This window comes from Hemitrygon akajei, chromosome 9 (assembly GCF_048418815.1).
Source record: "Hemitrygon akajei chromosome 9, sHemAka1.3, whole genome shotgun sequence".
In the NCBI taxonomy this organism is placed as follows: domain Eukaryota; kingdom Metazoa; phylum Chordata; class Chondrichthyes; order Myliobatiformes; family Dasyatidae; genus Hemitrygon; species Hemitrygon akajei.
This window is the reverse complement of record NC_133132.1, coordinates 118,283,969-118,300,450: the sequence shown is the minus strand read 5'-3', so window position 1 is coordinate 118,300,450 and position 16,482 is coordinate 118,283,969. Positions and strand designations below refer to the sequence as shown.

General features: G+C 39.4%; 1 protein-coding gene across 5 annotated transcripts in view; it reads right to left on the bottom strand.

Moving 5' to 3' along the window:
• Positions 1-16,482, bottom strand: part of LOC140733475 (kinase D-interacting substrate of 220 kDa-like) — a 93,103-nt gene that overhangs the window by 49,813 nt on the left and 26,808 nt on the right. For all 5 annotated transcript variants that reach the window (XM_073056864.1, XM_073056869.1, XM_073056866.1 and 2 more), the window contains exons 11-13: positions 15,639-15,737; positions 13,987-14,085; positions 11,833-12,010 (exon numbers count right to left, since the gene is read on the bottom strand). In XM_073056864.1, coding sequence (XP_072912965.1) covers positions 11,833-12,010; positions 13,987-14,085; positions 15,639-15,737 — 376 coding nt within the window. The remainder of the gene's footprint in view (positions 1-11,832; positions 12,011-13,986; positions 14,086-15,638; positions 15,738-16,482) is intronic.

The following is a 16,482-nucleotide window of genomic DNA, read 5'->3' as shown; positions in this document are numbered from 1 at the left end:
ACAATGCTGTGCCGAACATGTACAAATAAATTAAGATTAGTCAGCATGAGTTTATTAAGGCAAGGTCACATTAAACAGAAATGAATGAATCTTGCAGAGATAACAAGGAGGAAGAATGAGATAGCACAATGACTTAGTCTATATAGATTTCAGCAAAGTATTTGACAATTTCTCAGATTAAAATAAAAAGCTTATGAGATCCAAGAGGCATGAAAAATTAAAAACTGGTTCCATGAGGAAAGAACTAAGAGAAGACTGGAACCCCATGGGTTCCTCGTGGCTCAATATTAGGTCCTATTTTGTTATATTGACCTTGACTTAATACACTGCAGTTCACCAAAGTTATCCAAGTGGTTGATGGTGAGGAAGAATAGCTGCAGGAAAATTTCAATGGTACAGATAGGCAAACACAAAGGTGCCAATTAAATGGCAATATATTAGGGAGAATGCAAATAAGGCAAGGAATTACATGATAAATGGTAGGAAAGTAAGAACTGAAGAGATGAGGAATCTTGGTGTGTATGCCAAAGGTAGACATAAACAAACAGAATATAAGAACAGGGAGATCAAGCTTAACCCTCAAATTATGCCATATACATACTTTATCAGGGTGTGCAAAATTATGAGAGGCAGTAACAGAGAGAACAGGCTGTTATTTTCCATGACAAAAATTATTAACTATGGGGCAAAGATTAAAGTTGATTGGTAGCTGGATTAGAAGAGACCAGAGGGCAAAATTAAAAAAAAAAATCACTTAAGTGTGGTGGGAATTTGGAACTCTTATGACCTTCAAGTAGTAGATGCATTGATCTTTGCTTGAGGATTATGGACTATCAATCACAGAGCAACCTAAATAGCTCCATTTTGACATTACTTGAAGGCCACCATGAACAGCACATTAAATGCTAGTTCAGTGCAAGCAATACCAAGCATTCTATGCAAAGATAAATATAAAACTAAAAGATCTATTTAAAATTTAAAAATTAATCACTTGTGATAGTCATTTTCCCTCTCTCAGTGAATTCTATAGAATTATCTTCCTTAAAGGGAATTGGAAGTAGTGCTTGAACATTTTTCAGGCAAAAATATATTTTTGATAAGAAAGGAGCAGAAACTTTCCAAGAATGCAAAGTTGAGCAAAACATCACATCAAGTGAAATTATGTAGGATCAATTATCTTATGCCTATTCCTAATCCATATAAGTTTGTATGTCAGCAAGAGCAAGACAATGCAAATTTTACTACCTCATAGTTCCTTAGTTTCATAATCAGCACAAATATTGCAGTTGGCCATATTTAATCAAAGCAACAAATCTTAAATAATTTTTAAATTATTTGTGCAAGATTCTGACACACCCTTGGAGGGGTACTCACACACTCAACAGCCAAGAAATCCAGACACAATGTTTTGTATGCTACATTTCATACTGCTCTTTGCTTCCCTTTCACTGCTTTTTCAAAAGATAGTTATTTTTCTGTTCAAACTTTTGCTTCTCAGGGAAATACATAGCATGATGGTTACATGCTACTTTTAAACTTGGGTCAGGAAACGTAGAACCACAGGTTCCATTCTCTTTAAACATTCTTATATCTTATTTCTTATTTTCCATATAGGATGGAAGTAACAAAATTATAGCTGCTTTCTAAACCCAAGTGTAAAGAATTTGTTTTCCAGCACAACACAAACCTGTTCTGCTTGATGAAATGTAAACAGGTAACTGTCTAAACAAATGTAATCCAACAATATGTTTCAGTTGCATACCCTTCAGCCTTAGTGGGTTAGTGATGAAAGGACGGTACATTTACGGAGATGGATGAGGTACTTTAGTATCCTAGTTATCTTGGATGATGTTGATCTTTACAGGCATCAATGGAACTACCTATCCAAGCAATTGAGCACACACCTAACATGCAGATTGCAGGTGGTGCAAAAGCAGAGGAAAATCAAGAGATACAGCACTCTGACCTGCTCACAATATTTCTCTGGCTGGTCTGGCTAAATTTCTGGTTACTGGTGAACCTAATGAGATTGATGGCAGAGTTGATGATAATGCTACTTATTATGAGACAGAAGGTGGAGGTTACACTTTTATTAACAATTGTCATTGCTAAGCATTGTACAGTGTGAACATTACTTGCCATTTGATTTGCCCAAGAGTGATCAGACCTTGTCGCATGCAGCACTACTGCTTTAATTGGCTGAGAAACTACAAATGGAACCAAACTCCATGCAATGACTGACTGACTGACTATGTCCACTTTTCTTCTGATAAAGTGAGAGGCAATTGAAATGGAAACATTGAAAACACTGCCCTGGGAAACACAGGCAGCAATACCCTGGCACAAACGAGAAAATCTGCAGATGCTAGAAATTCAACCATCTGGGATGCAAATGGAGTTATCCAGTGTAGAGTTTTTTTAATGTTTCTTATTGATTTCAATTCTACTGATACCCTTTAATTCAACAAAAGATCAAATGCTGTCTTAGGCTATGTCCACACTAGACCAAATAATTTTGAAAACACCGGTTTCGTGTAAAAACTATAGGCATCCACACCGAGCGTTTTTGAAAATACCTCCATCCACATTAAAATGGGTATTTGGGTGAATCTCCTCCTACTGGGCACGCGCAGGACACATCTACAGAAAACAAGCAACATGCTTGGTGTTGAATCTCGCTGTGAAAGTGCGCGTTGGTGCAGATACAGACTAGAAAAACTTAAAAGGAAATTGCCAAATGACGGACAGCTGTTGGCTCTCGCGCAGGAGGACTTAAAACTTAAAAAAAGCACAAATACTGGAGCATATGGAGGCAACCGACAGGGAGTTCATGAACAGTATGACCTGGCTGACAACGAACATTGAAAAACTGACCAACTCTGTTGCATTAACAAAGCACCTTGTTAAATGTATAAAACATGTCTGCATCAGTGTTATCTTGTATTTCCATACAATGTTACATTAGGCTGTTACACATCTGTTGTCAGAGAAGTACTTGCATAAATAGGTAAACCACCTTCATACAAGCAAGGACAGAAAACAGGGCAAAGTGAGTATACCTATTTATTCAGTAAGTTATGGGTCAAAGTATTTGGTGAGTACATTTCTAACTCTTCTGGCTTCAGTCTCGTTGCCGTCTGTTCTGAAATTGTTAGGTTGTATGGGTGGGGGGGGGGGGGGTTGCGTTCAAGAAAACAATGAAATGCCGCGCTGCTGCCATCATCTGTTCCGGCACATCATGACAGCATTTTTAAAAATCTCTGGTTCCCTGATCCACACTACTCCGCCCAATTGGCGTTTTCAAATTACACACTCTAGAGGGCGTTTTAGAAAAGCTCTGTTTTTGTTGGAGGAAAATGCCATTTCAGTGTGGATGGAGGGTCAAAACGAAGAGAAAAAGCTTTGGTTATGGATTTATCCAGTCTAGTGTGGATGTAGCATTAATGTCAAAGGCAGTTCACAGTCACTACATCTCTGGAATTCACACCTACTCAATGGCTCTAATGTGTTCTGGAACCAGTTGCCCTTATAAAAGCGCAGGTCATCAATGAAAATTTTGTTCTAGCCAAATCAAGACAAAGCCCCAGTGTTGTTGGCAAATTTTTGTAAATGTAGAATTGTACAAATACATACAATATGTTTTTTGGGTTGGAAGGGTAGCTGGTGCCTACTGCAGTTTTTACTACTGCGAGTAAAATCATCAGTTTCTCATTCCTCTTTCTGTTACGGCTACTGCTGTCCACTCTCTTTTCTTCTTTCTCTGACTGGTTTAAGTGAATGTTTGACAGACCACCCTGTTTTCTTAGATATCTTGCATAACTAATAACAAATCACTCAACTGGGAGATTTGATTAATTCTCTTTATTATACATTCAGAACTACATGCTTCATTGCCTGTACTTTTTTTTGTGGGGGGGGGGGGGGAGGAACATAAAAAACATTCCATAGTTCTGTTGTTTATTTATTCTGTTTAATCTTCCTGTTCTGACCTGGCTAGTGATCTTGCAGTACTCTGTTTATTTGCTGAAAATTATAAAACCAAAAGAATTTTTAAAATACAAAGCCAATGAAAAATTATACACTAAAGATATAAGTATACTTAACTGCACTCTCAAATGCATTTCTATTATGCACAAGTAAAAGGGAATTACAATTTCAGGGGGATGGGAATAGAGAATTTGCAATAAGCTAGCTTTAAGAATTTTTCTTCCATGTTTCTGCCATTTTGGGTTAATACTGCATATAACAACAAAAGCATTAAACCCAAGTTCATTTATTTAAATGGAAATGAAACTACAATAAGCCGATAAATGTACAAAATGCCAAAATACCAGAAGCACTTAGAAATGTCAATAAGGAAGAAACCAATTTAATTTATAATATGCAACTCTATGGACACAATGGAGAGATGGGGGTTATACAGACAACTATTGCATTCTCAATGCTTTATTCACTGTTAGTAAGTAACAGAGCTGATTTTGAGATGAAGGAACACCAGGCCACTGCCTCCCACACCATCACTGACCTCATTAGCTCTGGGGATCTCCCATCCACAGCCACCAACCTCATAGTTACCACACCCCACACGTCCTGTTTCTACTGTACCTCCTACACAAGATCCACAAATTTGCTTGACCAGGTAGACCCATTGTTTCAGCTTGCTCCTTCCCCACTAAACTCATAACTGCAAACCTCGACTCTGTCTTATCCCCCTCCAAGTACAGTCCCTTCCTACCTACATCTGTGACACTCCACATGTTCTAGATGTTTTTTTAAATGATTTCAAGTTCCCTGGCCCCTATCATTATATTTTCAACATGGATGTCCAGTCCCTTCACCTTCATACCCCGCTAGGAAGGCCTAAAAGCACTCCGATTCTTTTTGGACACCAGACCCAACCAGTTCCCTTCCACCACCACTCTTCCCTGTCTAGTGGAACTTGTCTGCACTCTTAATAATTTCTCCTTTGGCTCCTATTTCTTTCAAACAAAAGGTGTAGCCATGGGCACTTGCATGAGTCCCAGTTATGCCTGCCTTTTTATCAGCTACGTGGAACAGCCTATGTTTCAAGCCTACACTGGTGTCTGCCCCCCCACTTTTCCTACGCTACAATGATGACTGCATTGGTAATGCTTCTTACACTCATGCCAAGTTCATCGACTTCATCAATTTTGCCTCCAACTTCCACCCTGCCCTCAAATTTACCTGATCCATTTCCAACACCTTTCTCCCTTTTCTTGATCTCACTGTCTATCTCAGGAGACAGATTAACTACTGATTTCTATTATAAACCCACAGACTCTCAGTTGCCTGGACTATACCTCTTCCCACCCTGTTACTTGTAGAAACGCCATCCCCTTCTCAGAATTCCTCCTTTTCTGCCACGTGTGCTCTCATGATGAGGCTCTTCATTCTAGGATGAAGGGGATGTCCTCCTTTTTCAAAGAAAGGGACTTTCCTTCCTCCACCATCAACACTTCCCTCAACCACATCTCTTCCATTTCACGCACATCTGCTCTTACCCCATCCTCCCACCACCTTACTAGGAATAGTGTTCCTATTGTCCTCACCTACCACCCCACCAGCCTCCACATCCAACACATAATTCTCTGGAACTTCCACCATCTCTCACTGAATCCCACCACCAAGCACACCTTTCCCTCCCCCCCCACTTTCTGCAGGGATCACTCCCTACGCAACTCCCTTGTCCATTCGTCCCTCCCCACTGATCTCCCTCCTGGCACTTACCTTTGCAAGCAGAACAAGCGCTACAACTGCCTCTACACTACTATTCAGGGATCCAAACTGTCCTTCCAGGTGAGGCGACTTCACCTGTGAGTCTGTTAGGGTCATATACTGTGTCCGGTGCTCCTGGTGCGGCCTCCTGTATATCAGTGAGACTCGACATAGATTGGGAGTCTGTTTCGCCAAGCACCTACGCGCCATCTGCCAGAAGCAGCAGGATCTCCCAGCAGCCACCCATTTTAATTCCACTTCTCATTCCCATATGTCAATCCATGACCTCTTCTACTGTTGTGATAAGGCCACACTGAGATTGGAGGAACAACACCCTATATTCCATCTGGGTAGCCTCCAACCTGATGGCATGAACATCGATTTCTTGAACTTCCAGTAATGGGCCATCCCCCTTTCCCTCTCTCACCTCATCTCTTTGCCTGCCCATCACCAAGCTCTGCTGCTCCTCTCCCCTTTTCTTTGTTCCATGGCCTTCTGTTCTCTCCTATTGGACTCCCTTCTCCAGCCTGTATCTCTTTCACCAATCAGATTCGCAGCTCTTCACTTCATCCCTCCCCATCCCAGTTTCACCCATCACCTTGTGTTTCTCTCTCCCGTCCCCTACCTTTTAAATCTACTCCTTATCTTCTTTTTTATTCCCCTCAGTCCTGCCGAAGGGCTTTGGCCCGAAACACTGACTATACTATTTTTCCCCATAGGTGCTGCCTGGCCTGTTGAGTTCCTCCAGCAAAGTGTGTGTGTTGCTTGGATTTGCAGCATCTGCAGATTTTCTCTTGTTTGTGATTTTGAGAAAAGTTTGTTCTATATTTTGCTCTGCTTCCAGTCTTACCACTCAAAATGCTTAATGTTTTAGGGTTTTGAGGTTTTTCAAAAGGTAGAGGGGGAAGTAAATCATAAACACAAGAGATTCTGCAGATGCTGGAAATCCAGAGCAACAACACACACAAAATGCTGGAAGAAGTCAACAGGTCAGGCATCATCAATAAAAGTGAACAAACGGATGACAGGCCAAGACCCTTCATCAGAACTAGAAAGGAACAGGAAAGAATCCAGAATAAGGAGGTGGGGAGGAGTACAAATAGAAAATGATAGGTAAAGTCAGGTGCATAGGGCGGGGGGGGGGGGATGAAGCAGGGAGGTAATAGGTGGAAAAGGTAAGTACTTGAGAGGAGGGAATCTAATAGGAGAGGAGAGTGGATCATGGGAGAAATAGGAGGGGGGACACCAGGGGGAGATGATAAGTATAGATGAGGATAGGTAAGAGGAGAGCCAGAGTGGGAATGAAAGAAGGGGGAAGGGGAGGGGTTAAAATATCACAACTTCATTCAGAGGGGACACAATGGCTGTTCATCAACATATGGATCTATATACGAGTACAACTTAAAAAAAAGTGCTCACTCTGTTAGGATATTACTATGGACACCCCATCCACAACAGCCACCAGGTCACTTGAGGTACAGAAATGCAGAATTATTAGAGAAACGTGTAAAAGCAACAGGGTTGTTACTGCAGATAATTCAACATTCCTAATGCAGACTGGGTCTTCCTTACTGCTAGAGATCCAGATGGAGCAGAATTTGTTTTGTGCATCCAAGAATTAGTATGTAGATAGTCCAATGACAGTAGTAGCCATACTTGACCCTTTGTTGGGAAAGAGCCTGGCCAATTGACTAACAGAGAGAGAACCTGTAGACACTCCTTAAATTTGAAGCTGAGTATAGTTAAGCACAGACATTGTGGGAGAGTGTTAAATAGGAGCAGGGTACATTGCAGAAGTATTAGACAGGAACTAGGGAGAGTTAATAGGGAACAGCTGTTTTTGTCCAAATCTGCATCTGAAATGTGGAGGGTATTTAAAGACCAACTGTGCAGAGTATAGGACAGGTACTGTGTTCTAGTAAGAAGGACAAAGGGAACCTTGGATGATGACAGAGATGGTGTTCTTAGTCAAGAAAGAAAAGAATGCACAAGGTTTAGGAAGTTAAAATCACATGGAGTCCTTGACGATTATAAAGAAACTAGAAAAGAACTCAAGATGGGAATTAGGAAAGCCTTAGAGGGCCATGGAAAGTCCTCAACAAATAGGATGAATGAAAATCCCAAGGCATTCTATACACACAAAGCTCAAGACAATAACTAGGGAGAGGTAGGGCACTCAAGGATAAATGAGAGAACATGTGCTTGAAAATGAGGATGTGGGCAAGGTACTTTGCATTGATATTTCAAAGTTTCAAGTCTCAAAGTGTATTTATTATCAAAGAGTTTACAAATTATACAATCTTGAGATTTGTTTGCTTACCCCATTTAAAAAAAAGACCAATCCCCCAGTGTCCACAGAGAAAGAGAATAAAATAGCACAATATATAAATAATAGAAGCAAGCAACAGCAGCATTTCAACCAAATTAAGTCCCTCGATCCAAATCCCTGGCGCAGCCTGGAGTAGGCCCAAAGCCTCAGTACAGGCAGTCCCGTGTTACAGATGAGTTCCGTTCCTGAGTCCGTCTTTAAGTCGGATTTGTACGCAAGTCAGAATAGGTACATCCGGTATTATTTAGCGTCAGTCAAACGTTTTTCCTTAGTATATAGAGTATATAATACCTTTCTATGCATATAAAACACTTAAGAAACGTATATATTTCAATAAATAAACCACTACATTGCTTAGTAATAATTGTAGCTTTCATCGGGGCAGGGCCTTTCACATGCTCCATTATTCTGACTTTATCTGTTATCCATTAAAATTGTTCTGATCGTTGACCGACTGCTGCCTAACGCTTTTCCAATGACTGATGGCGTTTCAGCTCTTTCCGATCACTTTATTATTTCCACTTTATTTTCAATCGCGATCGTTTTTCGTCAAGGGAACAGAAAACTGCAGATTCAGCAGCAGCCGCAGGCGGCAGGTTCTCTGCTCCCCTGGGTCCTAAATTCAACCCACACTGAGCCAGATTAATTAGGACAAGTAGGGGCAGTGCTGACTGGAAAAGGGGGTTCAGGGTGAATCTTGCTAAGAAATACTTAAGCCAAATATAAAGTTATACACTCAACAGTGTTAATGGCAAAGACTTAAAATGGCGGACGGAGTTCTTCTCTCTCCGTTCGTAAGTACGAGTTGTTCATAAGTTGGATTTTCGTAACTCAGGGACTGCCTGTGTTCAGTTTATCATATTAGTGGGGCAAATTGCTGCAAAGCTCACAGACATGAAGCACAGCAGCCAGGGGCAGTCTCACAGCCCTAGTGTCGTGGAGAGAGAAGGCTCCAGACTATATCTTCTAAGGAGAATGGTGTGGAGGATAGCAAGGTCAGTATGGAGCATGCTAATATGGTATGACATTTTGAGATAAACGAAGTAGTATTACATCTCTTAAAGAACATTAAATGGATGGGAATATCCAAGGTATTGCGAAAAGCAAGAGATGAGATTGTTGAGGCCTTGACCAAAACCTTCCTGCCCTCTCTAGCAATAGGCAAGGTCCAAAAACTGTCATGTAGCTAGTCCATAATTCAAAAGACAACAAAATAGAGAAGGTCCTGGAAACCATTGACAAGTGAGTCTATGTCAGCGGCAAAGCAGCTATTGGCGAGGATTCTTACAGAGATAACACTTCCCAGCTTTTGGAAAACCATGGCAAAAATTAGGGATAGTCAGCATTGTTTTGTGTGGGGCAAGCCATATCTTATTAACGTGATTGAGTTTGGAGAAGGTAACAAAGGTGACTGATGAAGAGTGGTGAACAGTGGTTCTGTTTCTAAAGCATGGCACAGTCCAAGACAACTTTAACCTTGGACGTTATTTTAAAAGATTCAAAATGTCAATGATCATAGGGACTATAATACTAAAGTGAGCTTGGCATAATCAATCCAAAACATTCAATTTGTTGACACTTTGTCACTTATTAAATTTAATTTAGATATTACCAACTGAGATTTATCCATTTCTTGTCACCAATGAGGCCCTCCATTTGCCGGGGTCAACCAACCATGGATATTGCATCTTAGCTGTCTATGTGATATGAAAGCCAAGGTGTTACCATATGGAAAGCAAGCTGTTGCTCATGTAAGCAGGAAGCTCTCCATGTAGCTGTTAAGTCTAAAGGAACTGCAGAGACTGATACAGTTTGGCACCAGCACCATCGCAGGAACTGCCCATCAGCATTTAACTCAATGGAGTTACAATGCGACTCCAGCTTGAAATTCCCTCCCCCCTCCCCCCGGGTTTACTCCCAAAGCATTCCCCATGAATAGCTGTAGCTACAAAGCAGAGGAGTTTTAAGATCAGAGTTTTCCTTCTCCTAAATGAGCTGCCAACCATGGCTGATGAGCCCCATCTGCCAGAAGAGACTTTTGATATTAAGATCAGAATCATGATAGTCTTGAAATGAGGAAACTACAATATATTCAATTTTACAGATGCATTCTTTTATTTTTGCACTTCCCACTGTAACCAATATTGATGCTAGTTTGACTGCAGGTATACTGACTAGCTAAATAAAACAATGGCATTTTTACTTCAGGCTTAATCTGTCAATCCATAAGCAAATTGTTATGGATTAATGGAACAACAGAAAATTGATATTTTTCACCACATTGATCTGATCTGAGACAAACAAAACAGACAAAGGTATTCTGCAAACCCTAGCAAACTCTGAGCTTACTTGTAGTTGTGTTTAGGTCACCTACAGTTACCCAAATTGGTGGTCTAATTTACAGGGAGCTAAATCCATGGAGAACCAACCAGAATATGTCAAATTCAAAGGTCAAGCTTACCAATATATTCTGGCAGCCTCATCTCCGTGAACACTTACAACATGAACAGCCAAGTTAACCCTTCAAGCTTCCATACCTCATTAAATTGGGTAGATTCTCAGAATGCACCTAAAGTAAGGAAATATCCTCAAAAAGCGTAGCCCCTGTCTGTTTTTCCTTCTCCTTTAATCCACAGACTGTTGCAGGTATAATGGTACCTCCCAATGTCTGCATCATAAAATGTAACCTTTTAGAATTGTTGATAAGCCGTGACCAGAGAGAATATATTTAATAGAAGTAGCAGTAGTCTCTCCAAGTCCGAGGAAGATGAATGTGTTGCACAGTCAACGTCTGTGGGCACGCATATGACTTCTGAGGCCGAAGTCCGAAGCACAGATATGGTCGCAGATGGGGCAAGGAGCACCGCCTATTGGGGCAGGAGCGGACGCCTTCCTGTGTCTTTCTTGACTCACCTTTTTATTATTTAATAATAAAGGAATAAACTCCCTTTAATAGCAATCAGGAAGAGGAACTGCTTCTTTTCCTTCTACATGACCTTAACTAAACCAAATAATTTTGTAGAATTGTGCTTCAGATGCCTTACATAGCACTGACCATTTTTATCCGTACGGCAAAGAGCTCTAACAGGCCAATACCATTAGAGAAGCCATATAATTTTAATTACCCAACTCTGACATTTTTCCTACATACACATATATTACCACAAGATGCCACAGCCAAGAGAATTCAGTGTTTTTGCTTCCTCATGAAACTATAAAGAAATTTGGCACATCTCCTTTAACCCTCATCAATTTTTATCAACACACCATAGGAAACATTCTATCTGGATTTATCAAAGTTTGGTATGGCAACCGCAAGTAACTACAGAAGGTTATGGTTACAACTCAGCACATCACAGAAATGAACTTCCCCTCTATGTACAGTCAACGTATTTAAAGACTGCACCCTGCCCAAGCATTCTCCCTTTTCCCATCTCATTGGGCAGAAAGTACAAGAGCTTGAAAGCACATACCACTAGGCTCAAGGACAGTTTCTATCCTACTGTGGCAACACTCCTGATCAATTCCCTAGCATGTTAAAATGGACTCTTGACCTCAATCTATCTCGTTACAGCCTTTCACCCTACTTTTTCTGTAACTACAACATTTCATTCTACATACTGTTATTCTTTTACCTGGGCTATCTCAATGCATTATTGTAATGAAATGATCTGTAAGAATGGTATGAAGGCAAGTGCTTTACATTGGTACTGTACATGTGACATATTAATTTAAAAACTATATATACACACAAGAAATGTTCTTACTTGCTCCAAATATCTGGGTCAAAATGCTTTTCTGATGGCTGCAATCTATGTTGTATGGTGTTTCGCCTGCCTTGTTAGGTCGATATAGAAGACGTCCATCTTTAGGATTTCTCAAGAGCAATTCAGCCAATTTCCTGCTTCGTCCACGGATTGCTATATGAAGTGGAGTGTCCCCTTTCTGAAAGCATTGATGATAAATCTTTTTCTAATCATATGTTTTCATTTAAAGAAGGCCGCATTAAAGACATTCAAAATACAATAACTCAAATAATGCAGTATTCAATTGGTTGAAAATCCTGATGGTTTGGCATCTGGCACCCTTGTTGTTCCAGAACAAAGGCCAGAAGTGTGGACTGTAAGTGCAGCACAAACTAAAACTTAAAATTGGAAACTCACCATGATCTTTTACCACTCCCTTTTAAACTCACCTGGTCTGAATTTCTAACTCTCTTGAAAAATGTGGAGCAATACCACAAGACCCATTCTTTTGCATCTTTTGAAAATCATTGTCACACACACACATCCATCCACTCTTTTTTTGATGCTCTTTTGCAATAAGGGGTACTTTACAGTGGCCAATTAATCTATAAGCATGTCGCTGGGATGTGTGAGGAAACCAGAGAAAACTAATCTAGTCACAGCAAGAATGTACACTTTCTACATAGACAGTACCTAAGGTCAGCGTTTAGCACAGGGTCCTCCAGCTGTGAGGCTACTCAGTTCTCACTAAATAGAAGTTCAATGCCAGTCATGCAAAAGTTATATGCAGATGATTTCAAAATTCTTCCCTAATTGATATGGATTTACTTTAAAAATCTTGTAAGTCAGGAGAGCAGGAATCTCCACTTCCTGGCAACCCATGAGTTTTGTGCAAGGTCTGAGGAATTGATCTTTAAATAATATTTTCCTCAAATCACCCCAAAGGGAATGACTAATAGGCTACATTAAGACTGAATGAGAAGCCTGACAAATTTCTTTGCTGCTGCAGAGAAACTGCCACTTCCATGAGGACTTGCTGGTCTTAACAGAGATTGAATTACTAGTATATACTGTGTATCAATCACAATTAACTCTCTCAATCAAAGCATCAAAGCAGCAGTAATCTGTCCCCATTCATTTAGGAAATCTCCATATACTGCAAATTGAACTTTCCTATTCTTTCCCAAATAATACTCAAGCACACTCAAAATCTTGACAGGTTCAGGGCCCTATTTTTCTACCCAATCTCTGTTCTGTACCCATTGAGGGAAAATCTGCAATCACACATGGTCCTCAGAACTATAATGGTCTTTTCCAATGTGGCTGTCTTCACTTTGATGACCTCTGGCCATTTGGAATGTGCATCGATGGCGATTAAGAAGATAGAGTCCATGAATGGTCCAGCAAAGTCGATGTGCACTCGTTGCCATGGTGATGAGGGCCACTCCCAGGGATGGAGAGGGGCTTGTGGTGGTGTGTTCTGGATCTTTTGACATCCAGAGCAGTTCTTGGTCAAGTCCTCAATTTGTTTATTGATTTCTGGCCACCACACATAGGCACGGGCAAGACTTTTCATCTTCACAGTACCCAGGTGCCCCTTATGCAGTTCCTCCAGCACTCTGGTGCGTAGCTTGGGAGGATCCACAACTCGTGAACCACACATTAGTGTTCCCTGACACACTAACAACTGCTCTTTCCTCGCTGAGAAGACTGGAAACAGTGTGTTACCACGCGCTGGTCATCCCTTTACCGTGATGTCATACACTTTACACGTTTCACTTGACTCATGTGGCCTTTTTGCTAGCGCAACAAGTGCACTCCATCTAGGTGCACATGTCACTCCTTTTCATCTCCCGTCTCCTCCAAGTGTCGTTATTAACTAAGACACGGCGTTCTGATAAGATGTAGGTTCATAACTCTCGTCGCCAATTTGTTGTGTATGTGGCCTGTTAACACAACTATATTATTAATAACAACACTGGAGATGGGAACTAAATTTGATGGTTCTTTACTGGTAGAGTCCAATCTTCAACACACACATATACAGATCCATACGCACCTAATAGCTCATGCAATGATGTGTTACAACAACATAAAGTAGTCCCTTATTATAATGTAGGCTATACGGTACAGTATTAATTTTACTTATCAATTGCAGAGAAGAACAATTGTTACCTTATCTACTGCAGAAACTTTAGCACCCTTGTCCAATAAAAGTTCAACTATCTCAATATTTCGCATTTTAGTTGCTTTAATGAGCGGTGTTTCACCGTCCTGAAAGTGAAGCAAATAACTCGTTAATTTTAAGTTCAGTACCAGAAGAATTCTATAACCTAACAAATAACGCCACTCTATTTGTTGAGAATATGGCCATAAAGTAAGTTTTTATGGCAATTGTCAAGGATCTTATTCTAAGTAACTTCCCAGCAACCACCAATTACAAGATCAAAAACTGAAATAATAGACTAATTGAACTCCAGTTTAAAGATTTAATTTACAAAGATTGTAATACAAAATATCACATACTACAGATGACATGAAAATTCAAATAACAAAATGGCGATGACAAATATCATTTAGAGATATTAAGAAAATAAAAGGTTCCAGTTAATATACCCAGAGCTAACCAGGCTAGGGATTATACAAGCTAAGCACAAGTAAAGCTTTCTTTACGCTTCTCATAATTTATGTAAGGCAGCAAGGCATTCCTGTAAGGCAGCAAGGCATTTGTTCAATTTCCTTATATGTTATCCTGTGGTTTGAGTGTAACGTAACATCAAAATGACAGGGAATCAGAATTAGTATTATTAACAACTAAATAAATCGTTTTTTTAAAAAAAATTCAGTACAATCAAAGATGGCACAGAATGGAGTATTTTACCAGCAGAAAGAGATCGGTCAAACCCAAATGAAATAACACAGCAGATCTTGTGATATATCCAGTCAATTATGTTTTCCATGCATATTTAAATTTCTGAAAGTGTTATTAGAATTGCAAATTATAAGAGTACATTGAAGAATCCTGAGCTCTAAGGAAGTAAACAAAATAAATAGAACATCTCCTTATCCAGTTTTATGGATTGAGAAATAAACAACAGCTGTACAAAGTAGAAAGGAGAAGCAGGCAAGAATAAATTCAGTGGCATATGAAATGTGCCAGGAGAAATTAAGAAATTGAAAAAATATTGAATTATTACAGAACAATGGGCAAATTCAGCATAGCAAGTCCAAACCCTTTTTTTTGGACAAGAGATTGTTTGGAAGCTACAGACAGTATTACATTGAGGGAAAAGGAGCACACTGCCTTTTAAGAATGAGTCATTTAATTTCTGTCAGTTATTCAATGAAGAATAAATGAGCAAATGTAATAACTTCACTAAGACAATATTAAGTATCATTTTTATGAAACTGTTTATAGAGCAGCTTAAGTTGGCCAGCAACAAGTGCTGGTTCATAATTCACAAAATAATTTCTCACTGCAATGATTTTTATACAAATTAGTAAATATACATTAAGTAAAATCTGTTATACAAAGCCTAAAAATAAATTGACTAATACCAGAAATGACATAGCCTCACAAATAAAGGTCTCACAAGTGGGAAGCAAAAACAAGCATCTCAAATTTGCTAATACTATTCAAGTCATCATTCAAGTTAGAACTGCAAATTGGGAAAAAGATCCATTGCACAATAAAATTTACTGCATCAGACAGGACAAGATGTATGCAAATTGAACTATTCCTTCTTGGAATAGGTTGAAAGAAAAAAAATGCCAAAATATCAAAATTATTTAATACTGTAACGATTCTGGTAAATAATTAGTCATACCTTAATGTAGATTTCTGTGTCAGGATTGCACTGAAGAATATCTCTTACTATGGTTGCATTTCCTTTCTCTACAGCCCAGTACAGAGCTGTTTTATTATCCTAAACACATTGTGAGAAGAAATGATAACAAAAGTTTAATTAAAATTCAGTATCACTCAATATTTACTTTGTTGAAAGTGGGGTCATAAGAAGGGCTTCCACTTTCTTCGGACCATGCAAATCAAAATTCAATTCTATGTCAAAATTAGCTCAGAGGCTGACTTTACAGCAAAGAATATTTATCCATCATTCTACAACACTCAAAAGTGAATTGTCTAATTCTATCTGTTGTCAGAATTTTCCAGTCATTACTGGAAAACGTTATTTGGTCATTATTGCAACATTGTGAAGAACTTGTGTTCCATTTGAGCACTTTTTTCCCTTAACATTAATTACTTTTCAGATAAAATCTATTGTTATGAAGTGGTAATAAGTGCCTTGTTTACTCCTTCTTTATCGCCATTAAATACCTTAAAAACATTAAGGTTGTAGCTGTGATTCAACTATCATTGTGTTTGAGGCAGGAACTAAGGAAATAATAAAAATTGCGCATTTTCCTCCAGCATTCTAACAAACATTCATTTCCCTGAATCGACAACACAAAGTTGAATACAGATAATTATTTTAAAATGTTGTTTATGCAGTAGTATAGCTAGTTCAGCTGCTACCTCAGCTTCCATGATCCAGAACCAATCCTGACCTTTGATGTTGTCATTAGGTTTCCTCCAGATATTCCAGTTTACTTTCACATCCCAAAGACAGGCACGTTGGTACATTAATTTGCCACAGTATAGTGAGTGGCAAA